Source organism: Xiphophorus maculatus, chromosome 18 (genome assembly GCF_002775205.1).
Source record: "Xiphophorus maculatus strain JP 163 A chromosome 18, X_maculatus-5.0-male, whole genome shotgun sequence".
In the NCBI taxonomy this organism is placed as follows: Eukaryota; Metazoa; Chordata; class Actinopteri; order Cyprinodontiformes; family Poeciliidae; genus Xiphophorus; species Xiphophorus maculatus.
Window position 1 is genome coordinate 12,176,066 of NC_036460.1, and position 27,494 is coordinate 12,203,559.

At 36.5% G+C, this 27,494-nt stretch overlaps 1 protein-coding gene across 5 annotated transcripts in view; it reads right to left on the bottom strand.

Annotated features, from left to right (window-relative positions):
* Window positions 1–27,494, bottom strand: part of lsamp (limbic system-associated membrane protein) — a 737,122-nt gene that overhangs the window by 16,517 nt on the left and 693,111 nt on the right. For all 5 annotated transcript variants that reach the window (XM_023351201.1, XM_023351200.1, XM_023351202.1 and 2 more), the window contains 2 exons: window positions 2,843–2,974; window positions 1,659–1,779 (listed from right to left, as the gene is read on the bottom strand). In XM_023351201.1, coding sequence (XP_023206969.1) covers window positions 1,659–1,779; window positions 2,843–2,974 — 253 coding nt within the window. The remainder of the gene's footprint in view (window positions 1–1,658; window positions 1,780–2,842; window positions 2,975–27,494) is intronic.

Below are 27,494 nucleotides of genomic sequence, written 5' to 3' on the forward strand. Positions count from 1 at the left end.
GCGGAGAGAACCTAAAACCATCTCTGTGTAGATGGGGCCTAAAAGAAGCAGGATAGTAGATCTTAAAGACTGGAGTTGGGGACCTCTTGTTCAGGTCACTTCTATGTTGCAAAAAGCCATTACATATCTGTCACAAACAGTACTTTTCAAGACTTTAAGGCAAAATGAGCCTACAAAGGATCACACACTTCACATATAATGGATGTAAAGGGCTGAAGTGTGCCAAGACAGAAGAGATTACTGGACCTTAGCTGTAGATGGAACTGATGGATAAATACTTTATTGATCACAGAAGGAAAATGTATTTACTTATACAGTGGCTGGCAAAAGTATACCACTTGAATTTTTCTGTATTTTGTCACATTACAATCACAAACATAAATATGTTTCTTTGGAAATTTTTGTGAAAAAAACAACACAAAGTGGTATGCAATTGTGAAGTGGGAAAAAAGATTATACATGATACAAAACATATTTTACAAATAAAAAACTGAAAACTGTGGTATGCAAAAGTATTCAGTTCCCCTGAGTTAATACTTTGTGAAACCACCTTACAGTTACTACTCCATTGTAGCCCTGGCTTTTTGTTTGGGTTGGTTGTTCAGCTGTTGGAGTCTTCTGTAGACTCCATAAGGTTTTCTTCCAAGACTGCCCTGTATGTAGCTCCATTCAACTTTGACCATGTTTCCTATCCTTGCTGAAGAGAAGTAACCCCAGAGCATGATGCTGCTACCACCGTATTTGATAGTGGGGATAGTATGTTCAGAGTGATATCACATATCGCTCTTTTTGCATTTTGACCAAAAAAGTTACATTTTGGTTATTTGAAGGTGCAAACGGCTTTAAATATTATACACATTATACACAACCTGCACTATTTGGAAACAGCAACACAAGTTGAAAAAGTAGACAGCTACCAACAAATGTCCTCAGAATACAGATCTCTGACTTCAACTTGATTGTGAAACGGTGCCAGCAGAAAGTGCATTTTCTAAGGATATTGAAACAAATGTCACTCCCTATCAGCACCAAACAGCATTCTGCAAATCTGTGGTTTAGGGTGTTCACATGCTGCTTTTCAAGAAGGTACCGCAGCTGCAGACAACAGATTCCTGCAGAAGGTAGTGACATGAACTGAAACTGTCACTGTCCCGGTGCAGTTTCAGAATGGCTCCATGAATGGTATTCCATATCCAATAGCAGAACCACCAGCCTCCTAAACAACTTTCTACCAGAAGATGTCAACATGCTAAACGGCTGTTAACATTATTGTATTTTGTGTGTTTTGTTTGATCTATTTAACACATTTTCATACTAATCTGTATTTAGAATGTAATAAAATTGAAAAAAAATATTTGTTTGGAGTATCTGTGATGAATTGTTTCCAATGCAATTTGGTTTTGTAAAATTATTGCCAATATATTAATGTCAATATTTCTGTCCATCTTGAACTTAATGTCAAAGAAATCACACAAGCACAAAACACCCAGGGTTTATGAGGACAATTTTATCTTCTGTCATTTCAAATTCCAAAGTCTGTCACATCCCTGTAATATTTTCTTAGGCATAATTAGGAACATGCAGCTCCATATGGGTTGCTGTCTGAGATCCTGCTGATGAACATGAAAGGGAAAAATTAGATGTGAGGTAAATTGTACCTTTTGTCGTCTCTGTACCATTCAAACTCCGGTGTGGGCACGGCGGCAGCCTCACACTGCAGGGTTCCCAGGCGGCCCACCGGAGGCTCTGAGCTCTGGGTTTTCCTTATTGATGGAGGATCTGCAAATTCACAGATCAAGAAACCACATTGGAAGATCAACTTTTCCACATATGATTTCACTTGCCTGTAGTATTTCATTTTATCTAAAAGAAAAAATTGCCACAACTAAGTTAAAGTTTTTGTATTAAAACTTTAGGTTTTAACATAGTATATTATTTTAGAATAGCATATTACTCCTAATAAGCTATTCTACTGAATATTAACCAACATCAAAGGCATTTCATTAAGAACTCAGTGATGGAGTCAGAAACTGCCTCCTTATAGAAAACGCCTTTTAGCTCATTTCCATCATAAAAAGTGGATACAAGATCAAGTGCACTTTATGAGATTCTTTTAGCAGACCTTTTTTTAAAGCTCATATCAAGTTTTAACCCATTAGTACCACACATCAGCTAAAGCAAAGTAGATTGTTAAGGTTTAGACATAAAAAATGAACCTCTGACCAAACGTCCCATTTTAACAGGTATATTAGTATTCATTGCACACATATCTTTATAAACAATTGCCAGCAAAGCTTTCCATGTGGATTTATGCCCATCTTCCATTTAAGATTAAATTCCAAAAGAAAGCTTAAGATACACTGAAATGTTCTCCTACCTGGCACTCAGACCTGGTGTGTGTATGATTTGAGCAAACAGCCACATATGATTTGTTCAGATCAAAGAGAATTTTTGAGATCCTTGAAGAGTAATTAGTTTAGTGAGGCCTCATGAGCTGTCTATCAAACCCCGAAGAGCTGGAATCTGTAATAATATGGACCACTGAAAGGACGTAATTATCCTCTTTTTGAAATTCGAAGTGTCTATTTAAATGATGATGTGGTGGGTGAGACCTGCCATAGAAGTAATAGCGGCAATCAGTGCAAGGCATCTCTTCCTTTTTTTCCACCTGGTTTCATTTTGGGAACGACAGAGGAGAGCTTCAGAACCTTGAAGACATCTCTAGTTCTTGTTAAGCTTTACTTTGCATTCATTCTCTATAAAATTCAACAATAAATGTGGAAAAAAAATATTCATGAGCATTCAGAAAGCATTAAACGTGCAGCAGCATCTTGCTACTTACAGTTGACAACAACGTTGACATATTTGACATCAGGTGTGGCGACATCGTTGCTGGCTTTGCATTCATAACGACCTGCTTGGTTTCTCATGATGCCTATAATGTCCAGGTACTCCTCTCCATCCAGTGGCTCGGCTGTAGAAAGATGAAATTGATGAGTGGCAGAACAAGACAAGGAAACTTGAGAATTAATTAAAGTAAAAGTATAAACAAGTAAATAGATGGTAACACACTTTGAAACACATCCATGTTTAAGACTCTTGTAAAGATGTGTTTGACTAAACTACAAAACAAAAGCAAATATCATGCAAAAGAATGGCTGACAAAACAATATTTGTAAAATAAATGTCAAACCAGGATTTGTAAATGTTCTTCAGATTTTGCTTTCTCTATAATCAAAAATTCTTCATAGTTTTGAGATGTTCAGATCAGAATTTGTAGTGGAAAAACAAATTTTGAAAAAAAAATCAACCAATCAACCAAACATTATTTATAGAGCACACCCAAGTAACTGAAAACTATTCAAAGTGTTGTCATCCAGATGCTAAGAAAAAGACAACATAAAAAGCTCAGTTTCCTCAGGTTTCAGAGTCTATAGGAACATCCAGAAACAACTGGAGTTCTGAACACAAACTTATTTTGCCAACATGTTCGTGTTAAGCTCCACAGGGAGGCCTCAGCAAGGAGCCCATTAATCAGATAAGCAGCCAAGAGGTTCAAGATTAGAGGAGCTGCAAAGATCATTAGCCTAGGTGGGTAAAATCTGTTGACAGGATAACTTTTATCCACTTCACAAACCAGTGGAAAACTAACAGAGCAAATGAACAAACATTCCCACTGGTAGCATGATGGCGTGGTAATGTTTTTCTTTAGCAAGGACAGGAAAGCTCGTCAGAGTTCATGAGAAGATGGATGCAACTGAATACAAGTGTGAAAAGTGTGAAACAATGAATTACATAGAACCAGAGATTCCCTGGTTTTAGATGTTAGAATGGTCCAGTGAAAGTCCAGACAAACAGAATTTAATCAGTTGCAATACTTGAAAAGTATTTTAAGCAGATCTTAATTCAATTTAACTGAGGTGGAGCAAAAAATCTGCAAATATGGTACAGACACAACAGCAGGTCTGTGACTCTAAGTACAGAAAAAGGTGATTCTTTCAAGATTTGAAAAAAAGAAAAAAAAAAAAGCTTGGGAACTCTATACCGTTTCCCAAACTTCTTAGTCGTGGTGAGTAATATTGAAAAACTCCTTTATGTTCTTAAAATGACAAAATGTGAAAATGTTCAATGAGCATGAATACTTTTGATAGAATCTATAAGACGGAGATTTTGATGGTTTAAAACCCTGAAACTCAAGTTTTTTCAGAGTTACTTCAATAAAAAGTGATAATTTCACAGTTTGTGGTGAGATCAGATAGGATGGTGTCAGCATGAAGATGTCAAATTGTTCTGTGCACATGATGGAGGACACCACTCTTGAACAATGACATAGTCTTGTCTCCCCTTGTTGTCATGAAACTCATGACACACACATCAAGCCACTAACGCATTGGTCTGAAAAATAAAAAGAGTTTCTATGGATAGGGTGAAACATCCACACACACACCCACACGCTGACAGTCACTAGATGTATGCAAAGCTGATGTGCTGGAGAGGTTTATTGATTTCTCATAGCTGAATAAAGAACGTCTTATACAGACCCCTAAACTGCACACATTCATGTTGTTTCACTCGAGTAGCAATTCAGATTCATTCAGCTGATATTAGAAATCTTGACTGAATGTTTTCAACCATTTGTAGCTGATTTTTTAATAGTTTCTTTGTAGTAAACTAACAAAATGTAGAGATCTGCAAATGTCAGACAGAAGGGGACAGAGGGCAAAGTAAACCAGAGCTACTGCAGTAAGAAATCTGAGTACTTGTTTCATGTTCAATCCAGCTAATTACTCACTTTAAGCACAGTAGTTCTGCTTCCTTGACATTTGATAAAAATACTGTGTTATAAAGTCAATGTTTAAAGAAAAGTCTGATTCTAATAAGACTGTATTTCTTCCAAAGCTGTGACATATTAGAGATAGTTAGGTGGGTCAGAAGGCTTAGGTGAGATCTTTCTTCATGATTTGCCATGTAAACTGCACTCAATGAATGATCTTGATCCAAAAATACCATTTAACGTTAAGACCTTATATCATTATTTGTGATATGACGATCAGCGTGTTTTATGAGTGAAACGGCAACATTTAACTGAGATCTGATAAAAACTCTACTTGTGATCTATAGATATCCATTCTGGATATATTTAACCTGTTAGAAAAATTATTTTTTACAACTGCTGAGGCTTAGTAAGTAAGAATCTCTTTGTGATCCATGTACAGCAGTGTAGATCTCATGGTGTTTCTCAGAAGATACAATTATCTGCATAGAGCATAGGAGATGGTCTGCAAGGAACCAGGAAATTTAATAATGGCTATAACACCGACTGATACTTCTCAATCCAAGAAAATAAGAAAATTACACTATGGAATTATTTGATTTAGGATTTATCAAAGCTGGAAAACTATATTGCCAGAGCAGTAGAGAAGGAATGGGTTTCCTTTAAGGGGGTGAAATAACCACAAACAAAAGGCAAAAAAATGGTTGATTTCAATGGACACTAATACTCTGGCTTTGGCTGTGTTAGTTCATAAAACTCATAAAACACCCCTATAACCACAACCCTAAAATGTCAGTCAGCTTGACTTTTCTACATGCCTTCAGATAATATCTCTAAAATAAGGTGCTGCCTTAGGGACTGAAGCAGCAAAAATCTAAGCTTAATGATAAAATGGAGGTCAGCTGATAAAATATCATTTCATGCTGATTGAAAGATCAGCCGGATCAGGATCAAAGTTTGCAGCACATCAGTCACTTCTCTCTGGATGAACTGTCAGACTAACATGATCAGGGAGGTTAAATTGAAAATCTGTTGCCATGGAAATTCTATTGAAGTCCAATCTCGTCTTCAGCACTTTAGCTTGGTGCTGGATAAGAACGGGAAAGGACCAGGTGATCACCAAGATCAAAGCACAGAAATAGAAAAGACAGAGAGGGAAGATAATCTAAATCAGAAACGATGAGAAAGTTGGAAAAAAAAGCAATACATTTACTCTTAGTAACTCAGTTTGCAAAGAGAGAAAATTATCAATCATGACATAGGTGGGAAAAGATGTAATGTCCAAAGAAGCATTCAGTTACTAAATTTTAGCTGTGTTTTCTTTTCCGACCTGGGAATACAACTGCCTGACGCACATAATCAATGCCTAAAGGTGTCTTTCTAATTAAGAGTAATGAAGATAGATTGCTTAATCTTGTCTGTAAGGGAGCTGATTTGAGTTTGTGTACAGCACTGATAATACACATACGTACATGTCTATGCGGCATGAGGAGGTGTGTGGTGAGCACACAGAGCTTTCATGCATGAGCTGATGTGAAGACAAACTTCCTTGCAGGTTTGCATGAACCACCGAATGTAGTTGCTGGTTCAAAGTATGCACATTAAACCCCCATCCCATGAATTCTGCTCTTGCACCATATGTCACGTTACATCATCACATTTCCATGCTAATCAGGGTGGAGAAAAGTGAGTAAGTGTCAGAAAAAGGAAGAGCACAAAAGCCAAGGCAGAGGGGAGTGAAAAGATAGGTTTTTAGTCCATATGGTCTTCCAAAAGAGGCAGACCACATCACTAATTATCTGTTTAAGCTGATGTTAACCAACTGTAAACAGTATTCATACCACTTGAACTTTTCACATTTGTTACATTACAACCAAAAAAAATGACACTTATTTTTTTTATTTTGTGACAGACCAATGCCATCAAGTATATGTATATATATATAGGGTCATCACTTTTCTTCATAAATATTATTTATAAATCAAGAAATTTTGAAGTGCATAAAGTTCTGGCATTTATTTAATCTGATACAATTTATTAGTAATTTGTCAGAGAACATTACTGACCAAACAACATCATGAATATCAACTTTGTGCAGAATTCTGAAGCCGATTCTGAAGCCGGTGTGGAATAAGAAATTGTTCCAAGCTTTGTTCAAATAGCTAAAAAAATGCAAAGAACAGGACAAAAGTGACAAAGTGATGGTCGTCCACCTGAACCCACTGGGCATGGAGAAAATAAATCACAAAAGCAGAAAAGAACTCACATGGTGACTTGGGAGGTGCTGCACAGATAAAATTTGTTGTTGGGAGAATCTGTCAATAATTTTAGTTGTGAACTCTACAAATTTGGCCTCTAAAAAGTACAATATCAACAAGAAAGTTTTGATTGAAGGAAAGTCAATAAAAGTTTGGTTTGCAGTTTGAAAAAAGCCATTTGGAAGACACAACAAACAGTATACAATCTGGACAGATGAAACTGAAATTGAAGTTTTGGGCCTACAAGCCACATGCTATGTGTTAAACTGTAGTACTACACAGCACTGATTGGCAGTTGATGTGGGGGGAAGCCTGTTAAAGACTTCAAAAGATCTGAGAGTTTGAAGTTTACTGTCAGCATGACATACAGCCAGAACTCAAATGAAACCTTATTCAAACTCAATTCAATATAAAAAAAACTTTACTTATTCAAAGGGAAATTAAATGTTGCAACAATCCTGAAGAGAATTCTGACTGAAGACAGTCCCATGATTATCATTACATGCTGACAACTCAAATATCAGAGCAGCAGGGACGATACTTCAAAATAGCATGTACTGAATGTCACCAACACTTGTTGTCAAGCACTGCTGATCCATCACATTTGTTTTTACCACTAAATCTCTGTCCTGTATGATTAGAAAGCTAGGTAGAGAGAGACTGGAGTCGGGGGATAAGATCGTTGCCCATTAGGACAGATGGAAGAAATGGTTTGAACATCCTCCTTCTATCTGCTCCGTTGGATCTGCTATGCTTCCATTAAGTGTGCTTTGAAACTCCTCAGAATTCTGGGGTCATAGTACGGGTGTTATCTGAGCCTTTAAGATGCTAATCAGGTGCTCCCAGTTGTAAAAACAACCTTGTTGCCACAACTGTCCAAAACTAAAAAAGTAAGATCAAAAATTCATCCAGGTACACAACAGCCAAAACCAGAGGAAGAAATTGTCATAAGAAGCAATGCCTCAACCAAAAAAAAACAGGATGGATAAAACGCTGTTTCAGTAAGAAGAATGAGAAAAATTAAATTATATGAATTTGATCAAATAAACTTGCAGTTGTAACATGAAATCCCTCTCCTCATAAAGTTCAAGTGATATAACTCATTTTTTAAGGCACTGTATGACTCAGATGTGAATGAAACTCACTGATTTACAACTAGAGTAAACATTACACTTGGTTATCATCAGTATAGCATAATTAGTGACATGTTTGCAATTGAATCCTAATTACCAAGGAAAGTAAGGGTGTGAAGGTGGTGAGAATTGAAATGCTGTTATATATAATTCTGCAATGTGATCATTTAAAAGTCATGTGCTAAATAAATGATGATAAATTTAACTTGAACTGAAAATGTATTTTCAGATGCAGTGCAGATGTACAGTATGTGCCCATATATCACAAACTGCATCAAATCTACATAATTAGCCATCAAACTGTGGCAACTGAAACATTTTGCTACTTTAGCTACTATCAGTTTAGTATGTTGTTTACAAATCACTCCAGACAATAATAAATCTGTGAAAGGGCAACTAAATAATTAAGATCACAATTATGTTTGTGGTTTATAGAATCTATGTATCCATATCAATATGAAAATGTTGGACAGGTGGGTGCTGTGGTGGCGCAGGGGCGGGGCACGGCCACATATTGAGGCCTTAGTCCTCTTGGCGGTGGTCAAAGGTTCAATTCCCGACCTGGAGACATTTGCCACATGTCTTCCCCCTCTCTCATTACCCTCTTTCCTGTTGGACTACTTTCCAACAGGAAAGAGGGTAGAAAGGCCAGAAAGGCCATTAGAGCCAACAAAACCTTTAAAAAGAAAATGTTGGATAGGAAACCCCAGCTCTTCTCATCTTCTGAAATTACACATTCATGGTGCATGCTTGAGAAAACATTTACTACCCAAAGCAGGGAGATAATCTGAAGCATGTTGCAAATGCTGAACAATGCAATTATTTTTCACAACATGATGTGTCCTCTTTTTAATATTTGCTTTTTAATTCTAAATGAGTCGTCAGAATCCACAACAGGTTCATATCAGCTGGAATCCTTATCTCATATCTGATGCTCTCCAGAATATCCAGATTCTTTTTCCCACAGTGTAATGGTTAGTTTCTTTTTTCCCATCTTTTGATAATGCAGTCTCTCAGCAAAGAGGAGCTATCTGCATTATCACACTCAGGCCCCTACAAGCCACCACAAAAGCTTCTCCAACACTACAAAGATTACATCTTTGCTCCAATTGCTCAGACTGTTTTTTTTTTGTCTAAATTCTCTTTGAAATCGTGATTTTATTAAACCAAAGCAATGTCTTTCTCTTTCTATAAACATTAACTTTACTTTTTGCTTTACACATCCCCCCAGTGTTTACATGCTGACTGAAAGTTTGACATTTTAAACTGTATGATTGTATCGTCACTTTCTTTTAGAATTTAGCCAAAAATAATGATAATGAGAAAAAAGAATTGTAGACAGAAATATTTACAAAATAATCATACATAAAACATTAAATGCTAGTAATATAGGAAGCGTTTATGAAATTTTATGAAATCAGATGGCATTTTCTAATTATACGTCATTTCCATAAACCAGACATACAGTATGTTGGACATTTAAAATAAGGTTCTACACATTCTTAATTTCTGAAAAGTTATGAACATGTAAAGATATGTGGAACCAGTTTGTTTAAAGAACACAGTTATTGATGCACAGCATATTAATCATTATCTGTCTTTAGTGTTAGGAGGCACTTTTGTATTAAAGAGTATACACATAATTCATAAACCAAGGATGTGCTTCAGAATATTTTTTGTGTCCACAAAGGACATTAAAGCAAGACTAGATCCTCAGTGAACAAAGGCAAACACCAGACTGTTTGAAACACAATATAAGATAATTCTAAGTATTACTTCAATCACAGCAGGAGTGTTTAGGCCAAAGATCTTGTCAGGACAAGAAACCCATATCCTTTCTGATGCATAGCTGTGCAAATATTGGAAGAAATAAAATTGTATCTTTTCAGTGTGAATAAAGTTCAGGGCACATCCTCAGATTCAGAATGAAAAATATGGATTTTAGATGGCCTTGTAAAAGCCCAACTGATTTTAATTACAAATCACATTCATGTTGTGTTGAGTTTTAAAATCACGCAGAACATGTAAGAGCAGCTTAAATATTTTGAGCTTCACTGAATGTGGAAGAGTCATCAAAAATCTCAGAAATGTCTACGAAGGACAAAAATTATGGAAATTGGTTAATAAGAACTGCTTCACAGGCCAAGGCTGTACTTACTTTTCTATTCAACTTAATGGAAAATCTGTTGCTATTCATGTTGCATGTTTCACAAGGTTCCTTTCCAAACTAATTTATGAATTTACTGTTATTTGTGGATTCTCCTTTGACAAAGTGAGTTTTTTCCCAGATTTTTGAAAAACTACTTTTCATTTCATAAATGCTACTTACAGAAAACTTTTTAAAAATTATTTCCGATTTAAACACTCACAAATACGCATCTCTTTAATAAAAATTTGTTGTCACAAGTTACAGTTTGAACAACCTCTTGTGTATGTAAACTAAAGTTTAAAGTTCTCGCTTATATAATCTCGCTTAACTAATTAGGCGATTAGTTAAGAAATACAAGATGGAGTATTTCTTGTATTTGCTATGGATTTGGAAAAAACAGTTTTGAACTTTACTTGTTGGACTCCAGAACAATCTGAGGTGGAAAGTCTTGTTTCAGGTGTTGTTGAAAAGTAATACTTCGAATCCGAGTGTCCCCTTGGGTGGAAGTGCTCAAAGTCAGAAGCACATGATATGAAAACAGCAAACTGTAATTGGAAACCATGTGATGGATGAGAATTACAGGAAACATCTTTGAATGATTAGATTGTACGGTAAGCAGCACTACAGCACTCCTACAGAAAAATGATGGCATGAATGAGGCACATTAGCCAGTCTGTCTTCCTGTCCATTACCATCTGAAAGCTTGTTGAAATTGCCTTGAAAATTATATAAAAGTCATGAGTTTATTACTTTTTTGCTCACACTACAGAATGTGAATGTCCTCATGAAAGCACATAAACTCTCTGTGATTACTTTAAGAAAACAAAAGTCCTGAACAGTGCTCCATGCTGGTGGTTTACTCCTTCTCGGACACTAAGAGCTGACCTTTCCCCATCCATTGAATATTTGAAAGCCTTTTGAAAATGCAGTCGCAGCCTTAGGGGGGGATCTGTGAAGAGCTTAGCATAGACACAGTACACTTTTACAAATGCCTGCTGGATACAGATTTGCATTGCACTGGAAATTTCAAGTTGGCAGGAACAAAAAACTTTTCCATGTGAATTCAAGTACTCTATAGGGCTGACTGAGAGAAGCCATCTTGGATGGGAACAGGAACCCTGTTGTATGTCCAAGCATTTTCCTGCAGAGTGGACCAGATAAGGGAGGAAAAGGGGATCGGGGCAGAGCAACGAGTTGTGCTCTTTTGCATTTTCTCATGCTTTATTCATTGCATCTCTTTACCACAGCGCGAAACATTACATTTATTTTCCAAATGCTAATTTATGTTAAACAGATGTTTGAGAAACTTCAGAGTCAAAGACCCCGGGACATTTATTTTTATTTGTCTGCATCCTTATGATGGTGTGTGGGCGTGTGTGTGTGTGTTGGTGTCTGCATACAAGAACATGCCCATCATTATTCAATGAGACCTTCAATATTGGTGTCTATTCAAGTATTGTGTATGACTTTTGATGGCAACAGGCATCTCAAATGTTTGAAAATATTCTGTGCAAAATGCCACTAAAATATCCTTACAAACGTATATTTTTTGTGCTTAATTGCCCGATTTCCTTCATGAATGTCAACAATACTGAACAACTGGAAGGAAAAACTGGGTCAGAAAAGCAGAACTTCCCCTTCTATTCACAGACCATTTGCTACCACAGTAACTGGGAGTGCAGAAACAACACAAGTGTAGGAGCCAAAAACAAGTCTACTTTTTATTTGCTGCTCCTGCTGCCACACTACAGATGTGATCAGAGAAACACCAAAACCAATCTCTTTTCTTCTCAGACCTTTGTTTTGTACTGAGACAGCCCTACACTGTCGCTCACTAGAGTCTTGTTCATGCTGTAGAAGTATGTGAGGCTTCAAAAGGAGATTAATTGATAAAGTACAATAAGGTCGAGCCACTGAATTCCCTCTAAGTGAAGTTGGGCTGTCCGCTATTGCTTCAAATCAGCTGACAAACAAAGCTGTCCTATTGTTGTTGGAGGTCTTCTTATTACAGTCTTGATAAATTTAATGAGCTTATGTTTACCATGGGGAAGAAAGCTCTGGGTTAAGCACGGAGAGCACATTGAGCCACAGAGGATCACTGCTTACTCTTCTGTTATGGTCTTTATCTGCCATATCCCCTCTCCTTTGTCTGCAACAAATGAGCATGAGGCCACATGTGGTGACTTATTACTGAGATTTTTTTTCTCTTTACGTCAATAAATCCAAGTTTGGCTTTAAATTTCAGCAGAAAGGTGCTTGTAAAGACAGAAATATGACTGTGGAAGAATCTACCCCTGGCATATTCACACATTTCTCTGGTTTGTGATAGTATGCTCTCTGTCATACTCAGATGATTAGCTGGAAGCCCCTGTGCTGATGCAGAACTTTTCCTGCAGTAACACAGACAAAAAGAAGAAGTCCAAAGCATTGTCTACAGAGAATATTATTATACTGGAAAAATATTTATCTTGGGACTACAAAAGACAGCATTATCTTACAGACAGACTGAATATGAGCAGTCTCATTATCTAAACAAAATCCACCAATCAGGAAACTTTGTAAATAGGAGGTTTTGCACTTTGACCAAAGTTGTAGAAGATAAATTATTTTTGAATTCCTTTTCTTTACTGCTAACTTACTCTCATTTTGTTAAAGTCCACCTTAGCAAAAAACACAATTTTATAAAACAAAGTTCTCACATTTTATAAAAAGACCTGAAATGACAACCAAAAGTAATTTTTTTTCTAAATTCTTCACATTGAAAACCATCTTGACATGGAACGTGAAATCAAAACAAAATTTAAAAAATATGTTTATTTCTGTAGAAGATCTGGCTGTAACGACTAATAACCATACATGATCATGTGTTTTTGTTGCCAGGGAAGGAAGATGTTTAAAAACAAGATGATTTATATGAGTTATATATGCCACACTGATAAAACCAACCAATCACCAAGTAAACAACCAGCCAGTCAGTTTACTCAGCCAGTTAGCCAATAAACTAATCAATAAATGAAAATATCAAATAACCATCCCCAAGATGACAAACCATTCAACCAAGAAATGAGCAAAAAACCCATAAACTGGCCAAATGACCATTAACTCGCTCAAACAATTATCCCACCAACCAAATGAAACCAACAAATTACAAACATGTTCCACATTTGTTCTAATGTCCACATTTATTGTAATTGAGTGACGTCCTAGTTATGTTAAATCCAACCAAAAAACATAACTATACAATAACTTTCCAATGACTCGTATTGTTAGAATAAAAATGTTCTAATTCCTGAAAATTGTTCTCTCTGCTAATTCTAAAAGAAAACAGATCATTCTTCATGGACGGTGTGGAAAAAGAACAGGATCTAGTTTTGTTTTTGTTTTCTTTTTTGTCAAGGTCCACTATTTATGAAATATATATTACCTCAGTCTACGCTAGGACTGCTTCATTCATCAATTTTTTTATTATCTTGTTTTAGCCTCAGAGGAATAGAATTACAGTTTGTCATCGTCAGAGATGAGAGAAAAGGATACAGCACCTGAGGTAAGTGTGTATGCTGGAGAAAAAACAGTGTTTTCATTTGGCTAAGTAATGATTTGTCATGTAAATAATATCTGTTTTGCAGAACAGCTGCCATCTTCAAAGTATTTACATAATATGCTGAGATATGAAGCTCATATGAAAGTTCTTAAAACAGATTCAAAAACAGGCTTATAAATGATGGCTTGTCAACATTTGGGCTTTTCCAAATTTGAAGATTACAGCAGAGCAGAAAGATTTAAATTAGTCTGATTGCTATTATTCTGAATTTTGCCAGATCAAAGCACATATGTGAGTATGGAACATAGACAGAATGCAGACAAATTTAGAAATAAGCAACATTATCTAGATTTGGCCTTCTACTAAACCACTGCTGCCAGAGCTTTTGTATTAGCTGAAAATGTTTGCAGCTTATGGAAATAAACTCACCTATAAAAAGAAAGTAACATTTACAAGATTAAGCCCCTGTTATCATGCTTTGACTTTATAACCTGCTGTAAAACAGAGTGACTCATCCAAGGATATCTTCTGATTGACTGTGCAGCAAAAACACAGACAGCAGATTCCACTTTGGAGGGAAAATGCTTTTATTATTGATAAATGTGATAATGACTTTCAGTTGAAAATGAAGGGATAGTTTGTGCTGATTTTGGTTTGCTTGTTACCAGTGAGAAAATCATCATCGCAAAGGTTCACTAAAACATAGTTCGAGGAACACTGTCCTATTCCTGCACACAACATGGGCTGTGCTTCTGAAAGTGTTTCCTCATCCATTCAAATCATTGAGTTGGTTTGTCTAATCACTTCTAAAAAAATCAAGCACATGTGCAGTATGACTGTTTCCACTAACATTTGTGAAAGTATAAGTTGCTCTGATGAGATCAGTGAATTCCAGCCTTGTGCCGTTATTGAATGCCACCTGTGCAAGAAGTCCAGTTGTGAATCTCCCTTCCTGTCCAATGGCTACAGAACACGGTCAGTTTCATGTAGTCTTACACCTCTCTCAGAGGCAACATTAACTTTTTTTTTTTAACTTTGTTAAAACAGACCACACATGCAGGGGTGACCCTGTCGCTGGTTCACCAAATGTCCTTTTCTTTTGTCTCTTTTAACAGAAACTGACTGCTGCAAACTGAGAACACCCAACATAAGCTGCAGATGAAGAGATGCTCTGATCCAGTTGTCTATGATCTACAGAGAAAACGTCACCGGTAAAACTTGTTAAAATCCATATGTTTGCCCATTTTTCCTGTTTTTAATATTCACTTTCTACACAAAACCGCCTCCATTTCCTGTCTAATATATCTGAACCACTAACAGGTGCTGTGATTAGGAGGTAAATAGAATTATTCACTTGACCTCTTCGTGGTCATAATGTTATGCCTAATCGATGTACACTCAAGAGAGGCACATGGAGACACATGGTCTCCCTAAGTTAAGTTATCCCTTATCCAAGTTATGAAAATACCATTAGTATGAAGATGTCCCATCAGGAGTCTCTAGACAGCTCGAATCCTTCCGGGAATACTTTCCTGGGCATATCTCAGTAAAGTTGCTGGGCAAATGCACATCTTCCCTTCACAATTTACAGCTAACCCTCATTTGTGGAGGAGAGAGCTATCTAACACATCACTTGAGATCTCCCACTGGTGATCATTAATTTGAGTGCTGCTGTGTGTGGAGGCCAGAGAATATGATTCACACCGATTCTATGCTTACCGCACCACTTATTGATACAGAACAATTTGTGTCATTTCTTCATTCAAATTTCTTCTGGTGTTTTATTTTTTAATTACAGATAAGCTCCTCAATATAACCAGAGCAGCAGCAGAAGAGTGGCACATGAGATCCATCTTCTTAGTCATAAGATAAAGTTGTCCTATGTGTTTTCTGTTCTTCTCGGTTTCCTCTTATCCGTTAGCTTGCACACCCTTAAGTCATGAGCTCTCGTCTCCTTTAGGCTACAGCCTCCCTCAGGGCCTCTGTGACTTTAGGCGTTTTGGGAAAAGTGCCTATGGCCAGGAAATAAAAAAAAAAGTGCAGAATTTTTGCACAGTTGTGAGTTTAAAAAAAAAAGTGTGAGCTGCAATTTTTAGCTGGACTGTACTTGATTGCATCTAATGAGGCAAAGCAAACATAAGGCAAGTTGTGCTTATCTTGTTTTATTACAGCATACCGATTATAGGCTGGCGGCTGATTGCGGACAAAAAAACCCCACAGATCTGAGACCTGCAAAGTGATGAGCCTCCCAAAGTGCTGGTGCTTAAATGATTGTGACAACACAAGCAGGGTTCAAACTCTGTGGAAAATAAACTTCCAGACAGCTGGGGATGGGGATCTGCAGCTTTGACCTGCGTCTCTCTGCGTCTCTCTGACAAGGACTTGTCATCACCTCACACTTCACTCTGACAATCAGCTGGCCTGCCTCTCTGTAACAGCTTGGTATTTAATGATAAGTTTGTATACATGCTGTCTCCTGCCTAATCTGCTCACGCTCTCATTCTACAAGGGACAAACACTGCCTAGCCCTTACATTTATGTACTCTTGCCAGCTTCACTCCTTCCTGAGAGATAGAGAAATGCGTGCACAAGCACGCTGTTCACTTCGATGCTGTCTTTTTCTCCTGAGAGCAAGCTGAGGTGCAGAGACCGTCATACCTTAACGTTGGCAGAGATGGCAAGATGACGAATTATTGGAGGGAGGGAGTGAAAGAGAGAAGGGAGAAGAGGTAGACGTAAAGACAGCCGAGGATGGATGGCTAGACACAGGAAGAGGAGGAAAGCTTTCCTATTAAGGCGACAGTCCTGAGGAGACTGTCTTGAGGTTGGTCTTGGAACACAGCCGATAACGCCGAGGATGGCGTGGGAGGGACGTCAAGGGCATTCAGTGTCAAACCATTAAAGGACTACTCTTCCAAGCGCTGTTTAACTAAAGCTTGCGACTTCAATATGCAGCAGTTTCATACAGCAGATGAATGTGAGCTGTAGTCTAAATCAATTCATTTCAACACGTTGTTGGAGTGAAAAACATCATTAGGCGTTCATGGCTTAGCATTTACAGGTAGTTGATACTATTATCCACAACTCCATAAGTGTGAAGCACAAGGACATCATTAGCAATAATCCCTGTTGACAGGCAGGTAATACTGCTAAGGGGAATATGCCTGTCATGCTTGGGTTTCCTCTTTATAATTGTTAATTGATTGAGCTGTCAAATTGTGGCACTGGAAATTTTCCTGTTGTTCTCCATAATCTAAAATACTGTGGCTTACAAAAGTATTTATATCTTTGAACATTTTATACACTTTGTCAATTTAGAGCTGCAAATTTAAGGTATTTCGTTTGGATTTTAAGCATTAGATCACATAAACTTAAACGCTTCCCATTGTTAGAACAAAGAACCCTCTTTCCTTGCAGATAAACCTTTCCTACTGACCAAACATATAGCCTGCTATGCTATGATTTTTGTATTTTGTACATAAAAACATTTTTAACATATAGTCATTGCTAGATTATAATGGTTTGGACTAAACAATATTCATGTGTTCAAATGGCCCAGTCAGAACCAAGACCCAAATCCAATTATGAAACTGTGATAAGACATATCTGTTAGATGATTTCCAGTCTGACTTAGCTATTTTACAAAGAAGAATGGGCAAACAATTTAGTCTTCAGATAGTTGTGCTTATCTGGCAGAGACATATGCCAAGACTTTCAGCTTTTGCTTACAAGAAAAGAGGATTCTATGAAGCAAAACAATGGGAACAACAAGAGAAATGCACACTATGAGTTTTGGATTTTTAATTTCAAAAATATTTTTAAAAGCATAAATTATTATTATTTTTTAATTCACAACTATTCATCAATTGGTATATCACACAAAACTACAGTAAATCAAATTAATTCTTTTGCATGGCAGTGCATTACCCCACTACTGTCTCTGTGGTTTCTTTATAAGTCTGCATTTGTATGACTTTTTATGGTTGCATTTACAGCTATCTGTACGTAGTGTGTTCGTCCCGCAGAAGAAAGTGACAAACTCCAGAACTTCAAAAGAAGTGAGTGGCTCTTTAATGCATAATTTAAAATTTTCTCATGATTGTACTTGCTGTAGCTAATGAAAAGAACAAATTCCTACCAAGTGAAACTAATTGTTCACATACTAAAGTGGTGCTCTTCTTCTCTATCGGTCTGTTGCCTTTTCTGTAGCGTTCCCTCAATCTCTCTGGATAGCACAACACCTTCCATTTTTTAAATCTTGCTAGCTCTGTGTGGTTCCTCCCTGTGTCATGGAATACAACAATCAACCAGAAGCCAAGTGATTTTCATACTTGTCCAGCTTCTATTTTAGTGGTCTGATATGCATGAAGGGAAGCATTCCTTGCTTGACTAGCGACTCTATTTCTCCCGTCATTGTGCCACATGGGGTGCCACCATTCTTCCGGCATCCCGCCACCCAGGAGTTCCACTCTATAACCTCTGGCAACTCTTCCGAGCAATTTAAAGAAAGAGGGAGAGACTCCTGCTGGGATCCAGTCAGCTAAAGTGAGGATCAGCAGCATACTTGAAGGTCTCTGGACACACACAGAGCAGAACAGTACAAGTTTTGAACAAATGCACTGTCAAAACCAGTCTCTTTTTCCAAACTGTTGTACTTCTCACAATTTGTTTTATGTCATTTTCTTTCTCTAATATCAAAAGTTGGACTTGTATTCCCTAGTAGAGCAAATCTGAAATTTTATTTCCAAATGTAGCTGAGATTACACAAATGGTAGATAGATATGTGGTAGATCTGGTAAAGCTGTGTAAAACAGCCTAAAATAAATTAACAAATCTATTGCAGGAGCATAATCTTATTCAGTGGGGAAACTACGTTTTAGAGTTGAACATAATTTAAATACAATTAAATTAGGTATTCATGACTTTCTTATTTTCTGAGGTATAAATATAACATGACTCACAGGCCCTTTTCATTCCCCTATTGGCTAGTAGGCTGGACGACAACACATATTTATCTTCCCACCTCAACAGAGAACAGGATGGTGAGGAAGGTAAGAAAAAGAACCTCCAAAGCTTAGTGTTAATGGAAAGCAGTAAGGAGTTACATTTTTGGATCAGGTTCCCCATTATAGCCAGGAGATGCTCTCTACGTGCTAAATGTTACTTGGGGGGAATGCCAGAAAAAAGCCTTTTTTGTCTGACTTTCAAAAACATAAACATGAAGAGTTTACTGAGAACAAGTTGTCTTTGGTCAGATCAGACTAAGATCGACCTTGTCAGAAGCAAACACCACAAGATGGGTAACATAATTTAACAAAAAAGTGAAGTGAAACATTTTAATGGATACAGACTAAGCAATAAAAAAAGTAACACATTTGCTCTAGAGTAATGAATCTCCCCATGTCACCCTGTGGCGCCCCCAGGCTCCACTTCCCAGTAGTCCATTCTGAGCTTCAATCTCAGCTGGCTGGCACCTGTTTGAACGCAGCCTTGAGAAGAGTAAGGGTAAAAAAGAGAAAGAAAACAGGATGATGCTTGCACTTTGTTCATGCGTCACTTGCCTCACATGCTCTCTCACTCTCTTTGTGTCACCCTCTTCTCCTACACAATGCGGTTTCCGGTGCGTACTATCGTTACATTACTGCAGTGAGACAGTGCTCAGTGGTAATGGGAAGTTTGACACTTTTAAGAGAGCCGACTCTTGTGGCACAGCTCCCAAACATCTCTTGATTTATTATCATTTTAGACTCATAATTTAGCTTAAGTTGGCAAATATGGGTGTTTCGTATGATAATAAATCCTTTTGCATTTAGTGCTTTTATGAGAAGTCTCTGCTTGCCTAATTTTATGAATTTGTTTTGTTACAAAAGCAATCATTCTTTCTTACTTTTCATTAATTTAATTTTTATTTAACACACACAAAAAAAGGAACAAAACACTGCCGAGAAATCTACTGAAGAAAATCGGAAAAGAAAAGGAACGAAACTTAGGAACCAAATGATGTCCTCAGTGTATGTTGACATTCAAAAGAATCAAAAGCCTCGGCCTGGTTTGATCAGGAAATGCTATAGAAGCAGAGTAAATATTGTTGTGTTGCCAAAATTAAATGTATTAGATGCAGGGGTATGAAAAAAACTGTGACACCAGTAGATTTGGTAAAAATAACTGTTTCTCTTCATGATTTTTTTTTTCTGAAACAAAGCACTCAAAATTAAAGTTTTGATTCATTTTTTTATTATTTTATTTAGAGTGAGATTATAGTGGTGATATATTTTTGCATTGTTATTACATGGATACTATTAATTTTTGGACATATTTGCTCTTCTTCTGGATTTACTTTGATCCCTGGATATATGAGTTATGTCATGTGAGCTTAAGAAAGGTCTTTTTCTTGATACTGAAGAGCATCCTAAGATAGAAAGACAAACTGTGCAAATTACAGTTTCCTTGATTTAATAATATTTTCTTATGTATACTTAGTGGAAGACAACAAGAATACTGAATGTTCCCTGACCTCTAAATACAAGAAAAGCGATGTACTTCCAGATTTTTGTATGAACTGTAGATGCCCACGACATTAAGTGATTAAAATCTCTAATATCCTTTTTTCTGTTGGATATGTGGGATCAATTTCTGCATCTCTGTTTCTCCTCTCAATAATTGAAGTAAAAAAAAAAAAAAAACAATTATGAAATGCTTGTTTTTTGTATACTGGGCTCTTGTAATTACATTTAAATAATCAGAGCTCATGGTAGCCAGTACTTTTACCCTCAAATTCTTTAAATATACAGCAGTTCAATTAGGAAATTATAAAAGCATCCTTTTAAAGATTTACATGGATTAAGAGAGTTCAGTTAAATGGTCATAAACCTATTACCTCAAAAAGTAGGTTTTATGATGATGAGCCAGAAAAGATTTAAGCAAAGCCAAAACTGGAATGAGCTGCGTCTCATCCAAATGATATGGATAATCATTTATAATGGTTCTTTTTAAAACACATGCTGCTGCTTTGACATATGGAGGGCGCAACATTTGGCAGTGACTTATTGTCACATAAATCAAAGAAAAAGATGTTCACAATGCTGCGTACTTGGCTCAGCAAACCAGAGAAGGAACATTGGCTTAAGTTAAGAAGATGAGGTGTTAAGCATTGTTAATGTAAATAGGCCAAAACATATAAAATATTAATATGAATAATAAGATAAACTTAAAAAAAAATGAAGTTGCTTCCCTTTGTTTTTTCTTTGACGGTTTAATTGTGGTTATATTTCATCTACGGTAATTAAACCAACAGACCCGATTGTCATCATTTTCACACTAAAATGTCCTGACAGACACTGTTATTTTCTTAATGATTATTTTCCAAACATTAAATACCGATGCAAAACAAAATAATTTGGAATTAAAACTGTTGTCAATTTTAATTTCAAGTTAAAATTGTACGGTGGCAATCAAAAGCAATGTATCCTCAAGGCACTTTGCAAAACAAAAACATATTCAGGTGAAACATAGATATATACAATTATCCGTATATAGAGATGTTCAGAATTCATGCACTCCAATCCTATCCTTTTTATAAATCATTTCTGTTTTACTATGCTAACTGGTAAAATGTTTTCTGACAAAGGAAACCCAATCAATTTTATTGAGTTACTCACTTTGCATCAATTTCTTCTCATGAACAATCATGTGAAAATAATGTACAAATGATTGCAGTGAGTCATTACCTTTGCAGCAATCCCTCATAATGAGCATGGCCCCTGTCCATTCTTTTTTGTGAACTATCAAAATGCATGTCAAAAATTCTAAATTAAAGAAAAATATATTTTTTCCATTTGAAAAAAAAAAGAACTATTGCAAATTTTTATATTTAAATCATCAACAGTGGTGGCTTTAATACTGGCAATATACAGTAGTTAAGTCCCTGTGGTGCCATCCTGTTAAAAGGAAGCATTAGCTTATGTCTACTGATCCCCAAATGCATTTTTTATTACATAGGTGAATGTCTAGTCAATAGGAAGTGGATGCCCCCAGTTTTGTGCAGTGCAATGAGAATAAATAATTTCACAGTCTTCTTTCTAGAAAGCATTTAATTAGCTCTCTTCAAAAAGTACTCAAACTGGCAAAACCCAGACCGGGTATTTCACCGATGACTGGCAGAGATGTAGAAAAACATTTAAGTCTCAAGACGAATGTCTAGCAATAGCTTCGGAAAAGCTAAGAAAATAACTTTTTAATTAAATTATTAACCACATAGTAATTCTGGTTTGAGCAATCTTTATGCGATATAGAATATATAATATATCATATGCACCAATATATGCTTGTCCCAACCTAAGGAAATACCATTGTCAAAAAACAATTAAAAACACTTTTTTTCCAACCTGAAAAATTATGTTGAATATTCAAAATTTTGTTTTGTTTGAAGAGTAACCAAGTTGGTGTTTATGAAATTCATGTTAGTAAAAGTAAAACTAAGCAATTCTCAATAGTTATCATCATGCAAAAATTAATCCCACACTGGTAAGATGCTTTGTTCTCTTCATTTGTCAATTTGAGCAAGTAAATATGTGCAAGCCTGCCACAACAAGAGCTTCTCATCATTATGTTGTAATATTTCAGCAAGAAGAGATTGTCTCAACCTGTAGAATAATTACAAGCTTATGTAAACACAAACATATCTTGACATTAATGTTTAGTTAGACCATTGTAAATATCGCTTGAAAAGTTGTATTATCGGTACAATTCATCTCTAACTCCTACTCCTGCCAACACTAATGAGCACCAGGTTTGATATATTTGTATCTCTTGTTGTATTGTCATGTCAGTTCCTGCTGTCTGCAGTTTCAAAACAAGAGTATTGGCAGACTTCAACAAATCACAGATTTTTTAGTCTAGATTCAAATCTAGCTCAGTGAAATGTAAGCAATCGACTGTCAGAGTTTGTGTCTCGGTGACAAACATATCGTCAGTCTCTTTGGTGGAGCCCAGTTATGCATCTATTTTCATCACCGCAAAAAGCAATTTCTGGTTAGATTTCCAACCAGCTAGCTGCAAGCTAGTTTGTCATTAAGAAACCAAACACGCCAGTTTTAATCTAATTAGCTGCATGATAACCAACAGAAATAGTCAGCAGCATCAGTGAAAAAGTGAAGCAGATGCTAAAATGCTAAAGCTTGGACGCACTGTAGAAACAGATGACAGCAGTAATGAACATGGACACCTTGAGAATTACTGCTATGACTGTGCAGTAAATAAATCCTAAAATGAAATGTCAGCTGAAACAGTTAGCATCATTTGTCACTCATGTAATTTCATCCTAAAGGAGTACTTCAGGTTTTTCTCATGAGGTTTTACCATCAAGGCTTCTAACCAGACAAACTATGAAGATGACAAACCTTGGAATAATTTATAATGAATACATAATATTCAATTTGGTCTGATACATTGATTTTGCATCATGAAAAAAGCTACACCGCTTTAAAAGAGTTTATGTGTAGATACAGAAATTATTTGCTTGTAGATTCTGCTAAACCATTTTGAACCTGTCAAGATCATGCCAATCATTGCATATTTTGCAATTCCTCATTCATACTAACTGTGCAGACCTAAAGAGGATTTTAATGGAAAAGTCAGACATGTCTGGCTGATGAACATCTCTCAGCTGCCGCCATTACTCCAAAGGACTTGTCTCATGTGGCATGAAGATAATTTTCTTGTTGAGTGAGCCTGGGTGCTCAGGCATTTCTATGCTCTGCTGATATCCTTGAGTTCTTAAGGATTTTCAAATTAATTGATTTTGACTCTTTAGGGACACATAAGAGCAAACACACAGTAGGAAATAGCCAAGAGTGCAGTGGAACTGTATAGCATGAGGGTTTGTTCTGTCCTTGTGTTTGTATGCCACCTAATTTTCTCAAAGACCTATTCAAATTAACATGTGCACAAAGTCATCAGTCTGCATCTCCATATTTATGTAATCATACACGTGGGAGCTTCTGCCAGACTTCTAGCATGAGAGTAGTTGCTTTGATATATATATATATTTTTTTTATTGAATAAAATCAAAAATGGTAATAATGCTGTTTTGTTCTCTTTTTGCTTTGCCTTATTCTCATTGGCAGGAGCACATGGTGTAAGCAACAGGGAATATGAACAAATGAGTGATTATAAGTTCAGTGTAATGAGGTTTAAGCTCTAGCAATGACCTTGTGGCATTTTTTTTATTTTATTTTGTGTATTTGTGTAATGGTGTCATTTATGTAACAGTTTAAAATAAGTAAGGTGTCTCTATGCTATTATTGCAAGCAGTTCAAATCGAAAATACATGTGCATCCATGCTGGAATGAGATTAAAAACTCGATTCTTATCCTTGTGACACAGTTGAGTGTTTGCTTTGTGTCTCCTTGGTGTATGAAAATACATTTAAGCATTGCCTTTCTCATTCAACCGTTTTATGAATTTTACAACATAGTGCACATAATTTGATCTCAAGGTCTACCAGGCAGAAATAGATAATTTTGGAAATTTTGTTGAAAAATTCAACACTAGGAGTTTCACAGTTCAGAGACTCCAAATGTGCTGTGCATAAAGCTATGGCCAAAATTATCCACACCCCTGGCAGGTTTAGGATTTCATAGATTCTCATAGGAAATGAAAAAGACATCAGTCAAAAGATAACAATATAAAACAAAAATACATTTTAAAATTCTCACTTCTAAATAATTAATAGAAAAATATTTATAGGCATGTCAGCAGTCAAAGCCTTCTGATATTTGCTGATCATATTTTGCATGTTTCCATTAGTATAGTGATCTTTGGTGACATGCTCCAAGTCTTTTAGGTCAGAAGCCCCCTTGCCATTATTCTAATCCTTCACTTACTCCACAGATTATCTATCAGATTTGAGTCAGGGGTCTGATTGGACCACTCAAGTCACAAGGACCCTTTAGGCAAAATAAAAGTTTACTTGAAACATATATCTTCCAGCTATATGAATAATTTTTTATCTTAAATGTAACCTCCACTACAACAGAATAATATGATTTTTTCCAATATAATCTTTTGGAAATAATTTGTTTTCTCATAATAACCTGTCAATAAACAAAGGTTTATCTTGTATTTGCAAAACGTTAAAACATATACTTATGTATGATAGCAAACGTGAAAAGATCTGAGTAAGTGTGAAGACAGCTTTAGAGAGCAGAACAAAGGCTTAAATTGCACACCACATACAAGCTTGACTCTTCAATTTGACTGGCAGTTTGTTTCCTGTGAACATCTGGGGTCCTTGCAAAAAGTCGAGAAGCTTGGTAGCTAAGCACAACAGTGTGAAGGGGTGAGCCTGCCATCTGCCAGACACTATTATCTCTCCCTGCACACACTCATGAGCTGCATCAGACTTAAGGTTTCTGCAGAGAAAGACTCCCACAAAACAGCAGCCAAAATAATAACAGTGCCAGTGTTTTCAAATTAAGTGCTGCTCTCCTCTCAGGAAGCCATATGTGGCATGCAGACACATAGTGCAGGTTTCAATCCTGTCTGTACATTGACCGTTTCTTTTTTTTCAATCTCCCTTCTTGTTTAAAATATGTCTTTCTCAATAACACACAGGGAAAGCAAATAAAAAATATAAAAAAGCAACGTTATGAAAACAGAATTTGAAATGTCAAATAAAAGCAGACTGTTGTAGCTCAGATATTACCTTTTCTGTACCTCGATAGATATTTTCATCTATTCGTCCAAACAAAATACCATCACTGTATACAAAGGTATTTCAACACCTTTATTAGAAATCTGAACTACCCACTGTTTTGACTTTATAGGCAATAAAAAAAAAGTTTTCCACTTCCACTGCGCTTCAGAGAAGCTTGCAGACTGTCTGATCCATAAGGCATGTAAAATTAGGGAGAACAAATTGGCCTTCTTTAATGCCTATGTGGAAAAGAGGCAATACACCTCTCCAATTTATTCAGACTCCAGGTGCAGAAAACAGATGTGGTCAGTGAAACATGTCTGGAGTACTGACAAGGTGACGAGGCAAATGATAAAGCGAGATGAATATAGAATGGCTTTCCATCAGCACAAATCTCTCATCAAATCTGGGATTTCATCAACTCCACAATCTTCATCCATCACTCTACGAGCTTATCAGGGACCTGAGACATGCATTGTTTCTCTGAAAAAGCACTACATCCCAAAATCAAAATACTGCTAACATCTGAGAAAAAAATGCCTATAAAAGTGTTCATCCCCTTGGAGGCTTCAGGTTGTAATTGCTGTTGTAAATAATGCCAAGGTCATTACAATTTGGCAAGGATTTGGAAAAAGGAAAGCAATTATTTAAATTTTAAAGTGAAAACCAAACATGTCACTTAATTAATATAAAAAAAGATAACATGAGTGATTGCTTAAATATGAACCGCATGTGACATTAGATGCATCACTGGCTGCCCTGAGTCGGACTGGACTCACTCAGGCTATCACATCTGGTCAATCAACTCTCCCTAACAAGCTCAAGCTTTGTCAGGTGGCTTTGGAATCAATCTTCTTTAATGTTCACCATAAGATTATGTATGAATCTGATCTGGTCTTTGAACTGGGAGCACCTCAGTGTCCTTCTTTTTCTCTTTGAGCTATTTCTGAGTAGCTTTGCTGTTTATTTGGGGTAATTGTCTTGTTGAAAATCATATATCCTAGATTATCTTGGATTTGGCAATATTTTCTGTTTTTCCAGTGCCTGCTGCATAGAAGCACAACCAGAGCATGATGCTGCCATTGCCATGCTTCATGGTGGATAGAGTTTTTGTTGATAATGGCTGCTTGTTGGTATTTGTTGTGCAGTTGAGCTGCACGGCTTCAGGAAAAATAAACAACTGTGACAATGTTGCTGAAAGAAAACATCGTCCAACATGTTGTATTCATTATTATCTTTTGCTTATCCGGAGTCAGATGGGGGGGCAGCAACCTAAGCAAAGAAGCCCAGATTTCCCAGCCACTTGGACCAGCTCCTTTGGAGGAATCCCAAGGCGTTCCCCAGTCAGCCAAGAAATGTAGTTCCTTCAGTGTGTATTTAGGCATGATTTAGTTCCACTACAGTTCATGGTTCACAGATGACTCCATGACTTCCAACAACATTTTTCACAACAGCCTTGTTGGAAAAAGGGACAAAAACCTCTAAAAATTTCTAACCAGACAAACATGAGCTTTTGACTGTACACTTTCCCAGTCATACCAGTTGCCAGTCAACAGGGGAGTGTTGGGTTTTTGCAAAGTAAAGTCATGTTTGAGGTCAATTCTTTTGAAACGTTGAGGACAATTTGCTCACATTCCAATGACCATATCTGCTTTTTTTATTTCTATGTTTGACATTATTAGAAATCTTAGAATCTGCACTTTCAAAATCTGTAAATAATTCCAAATGCCCCTGGGGAGACTTGCTCTCAATTTTGTTGTGGTGGGTCGCAAATTAACTGGGCGTTGGCAGTTTTATTTGCTACAGTCAGGCCTGTTGAACTACTAAATAATTAAATAAATAAATAAAATTAAAAAGAAGCTGTATGACAACATAAGGTAAGCTAAAGTATCTCAAGAAGCAGCATTTAATGCCCTAGTCAAAAAAAAATTCCACGATTAGAGA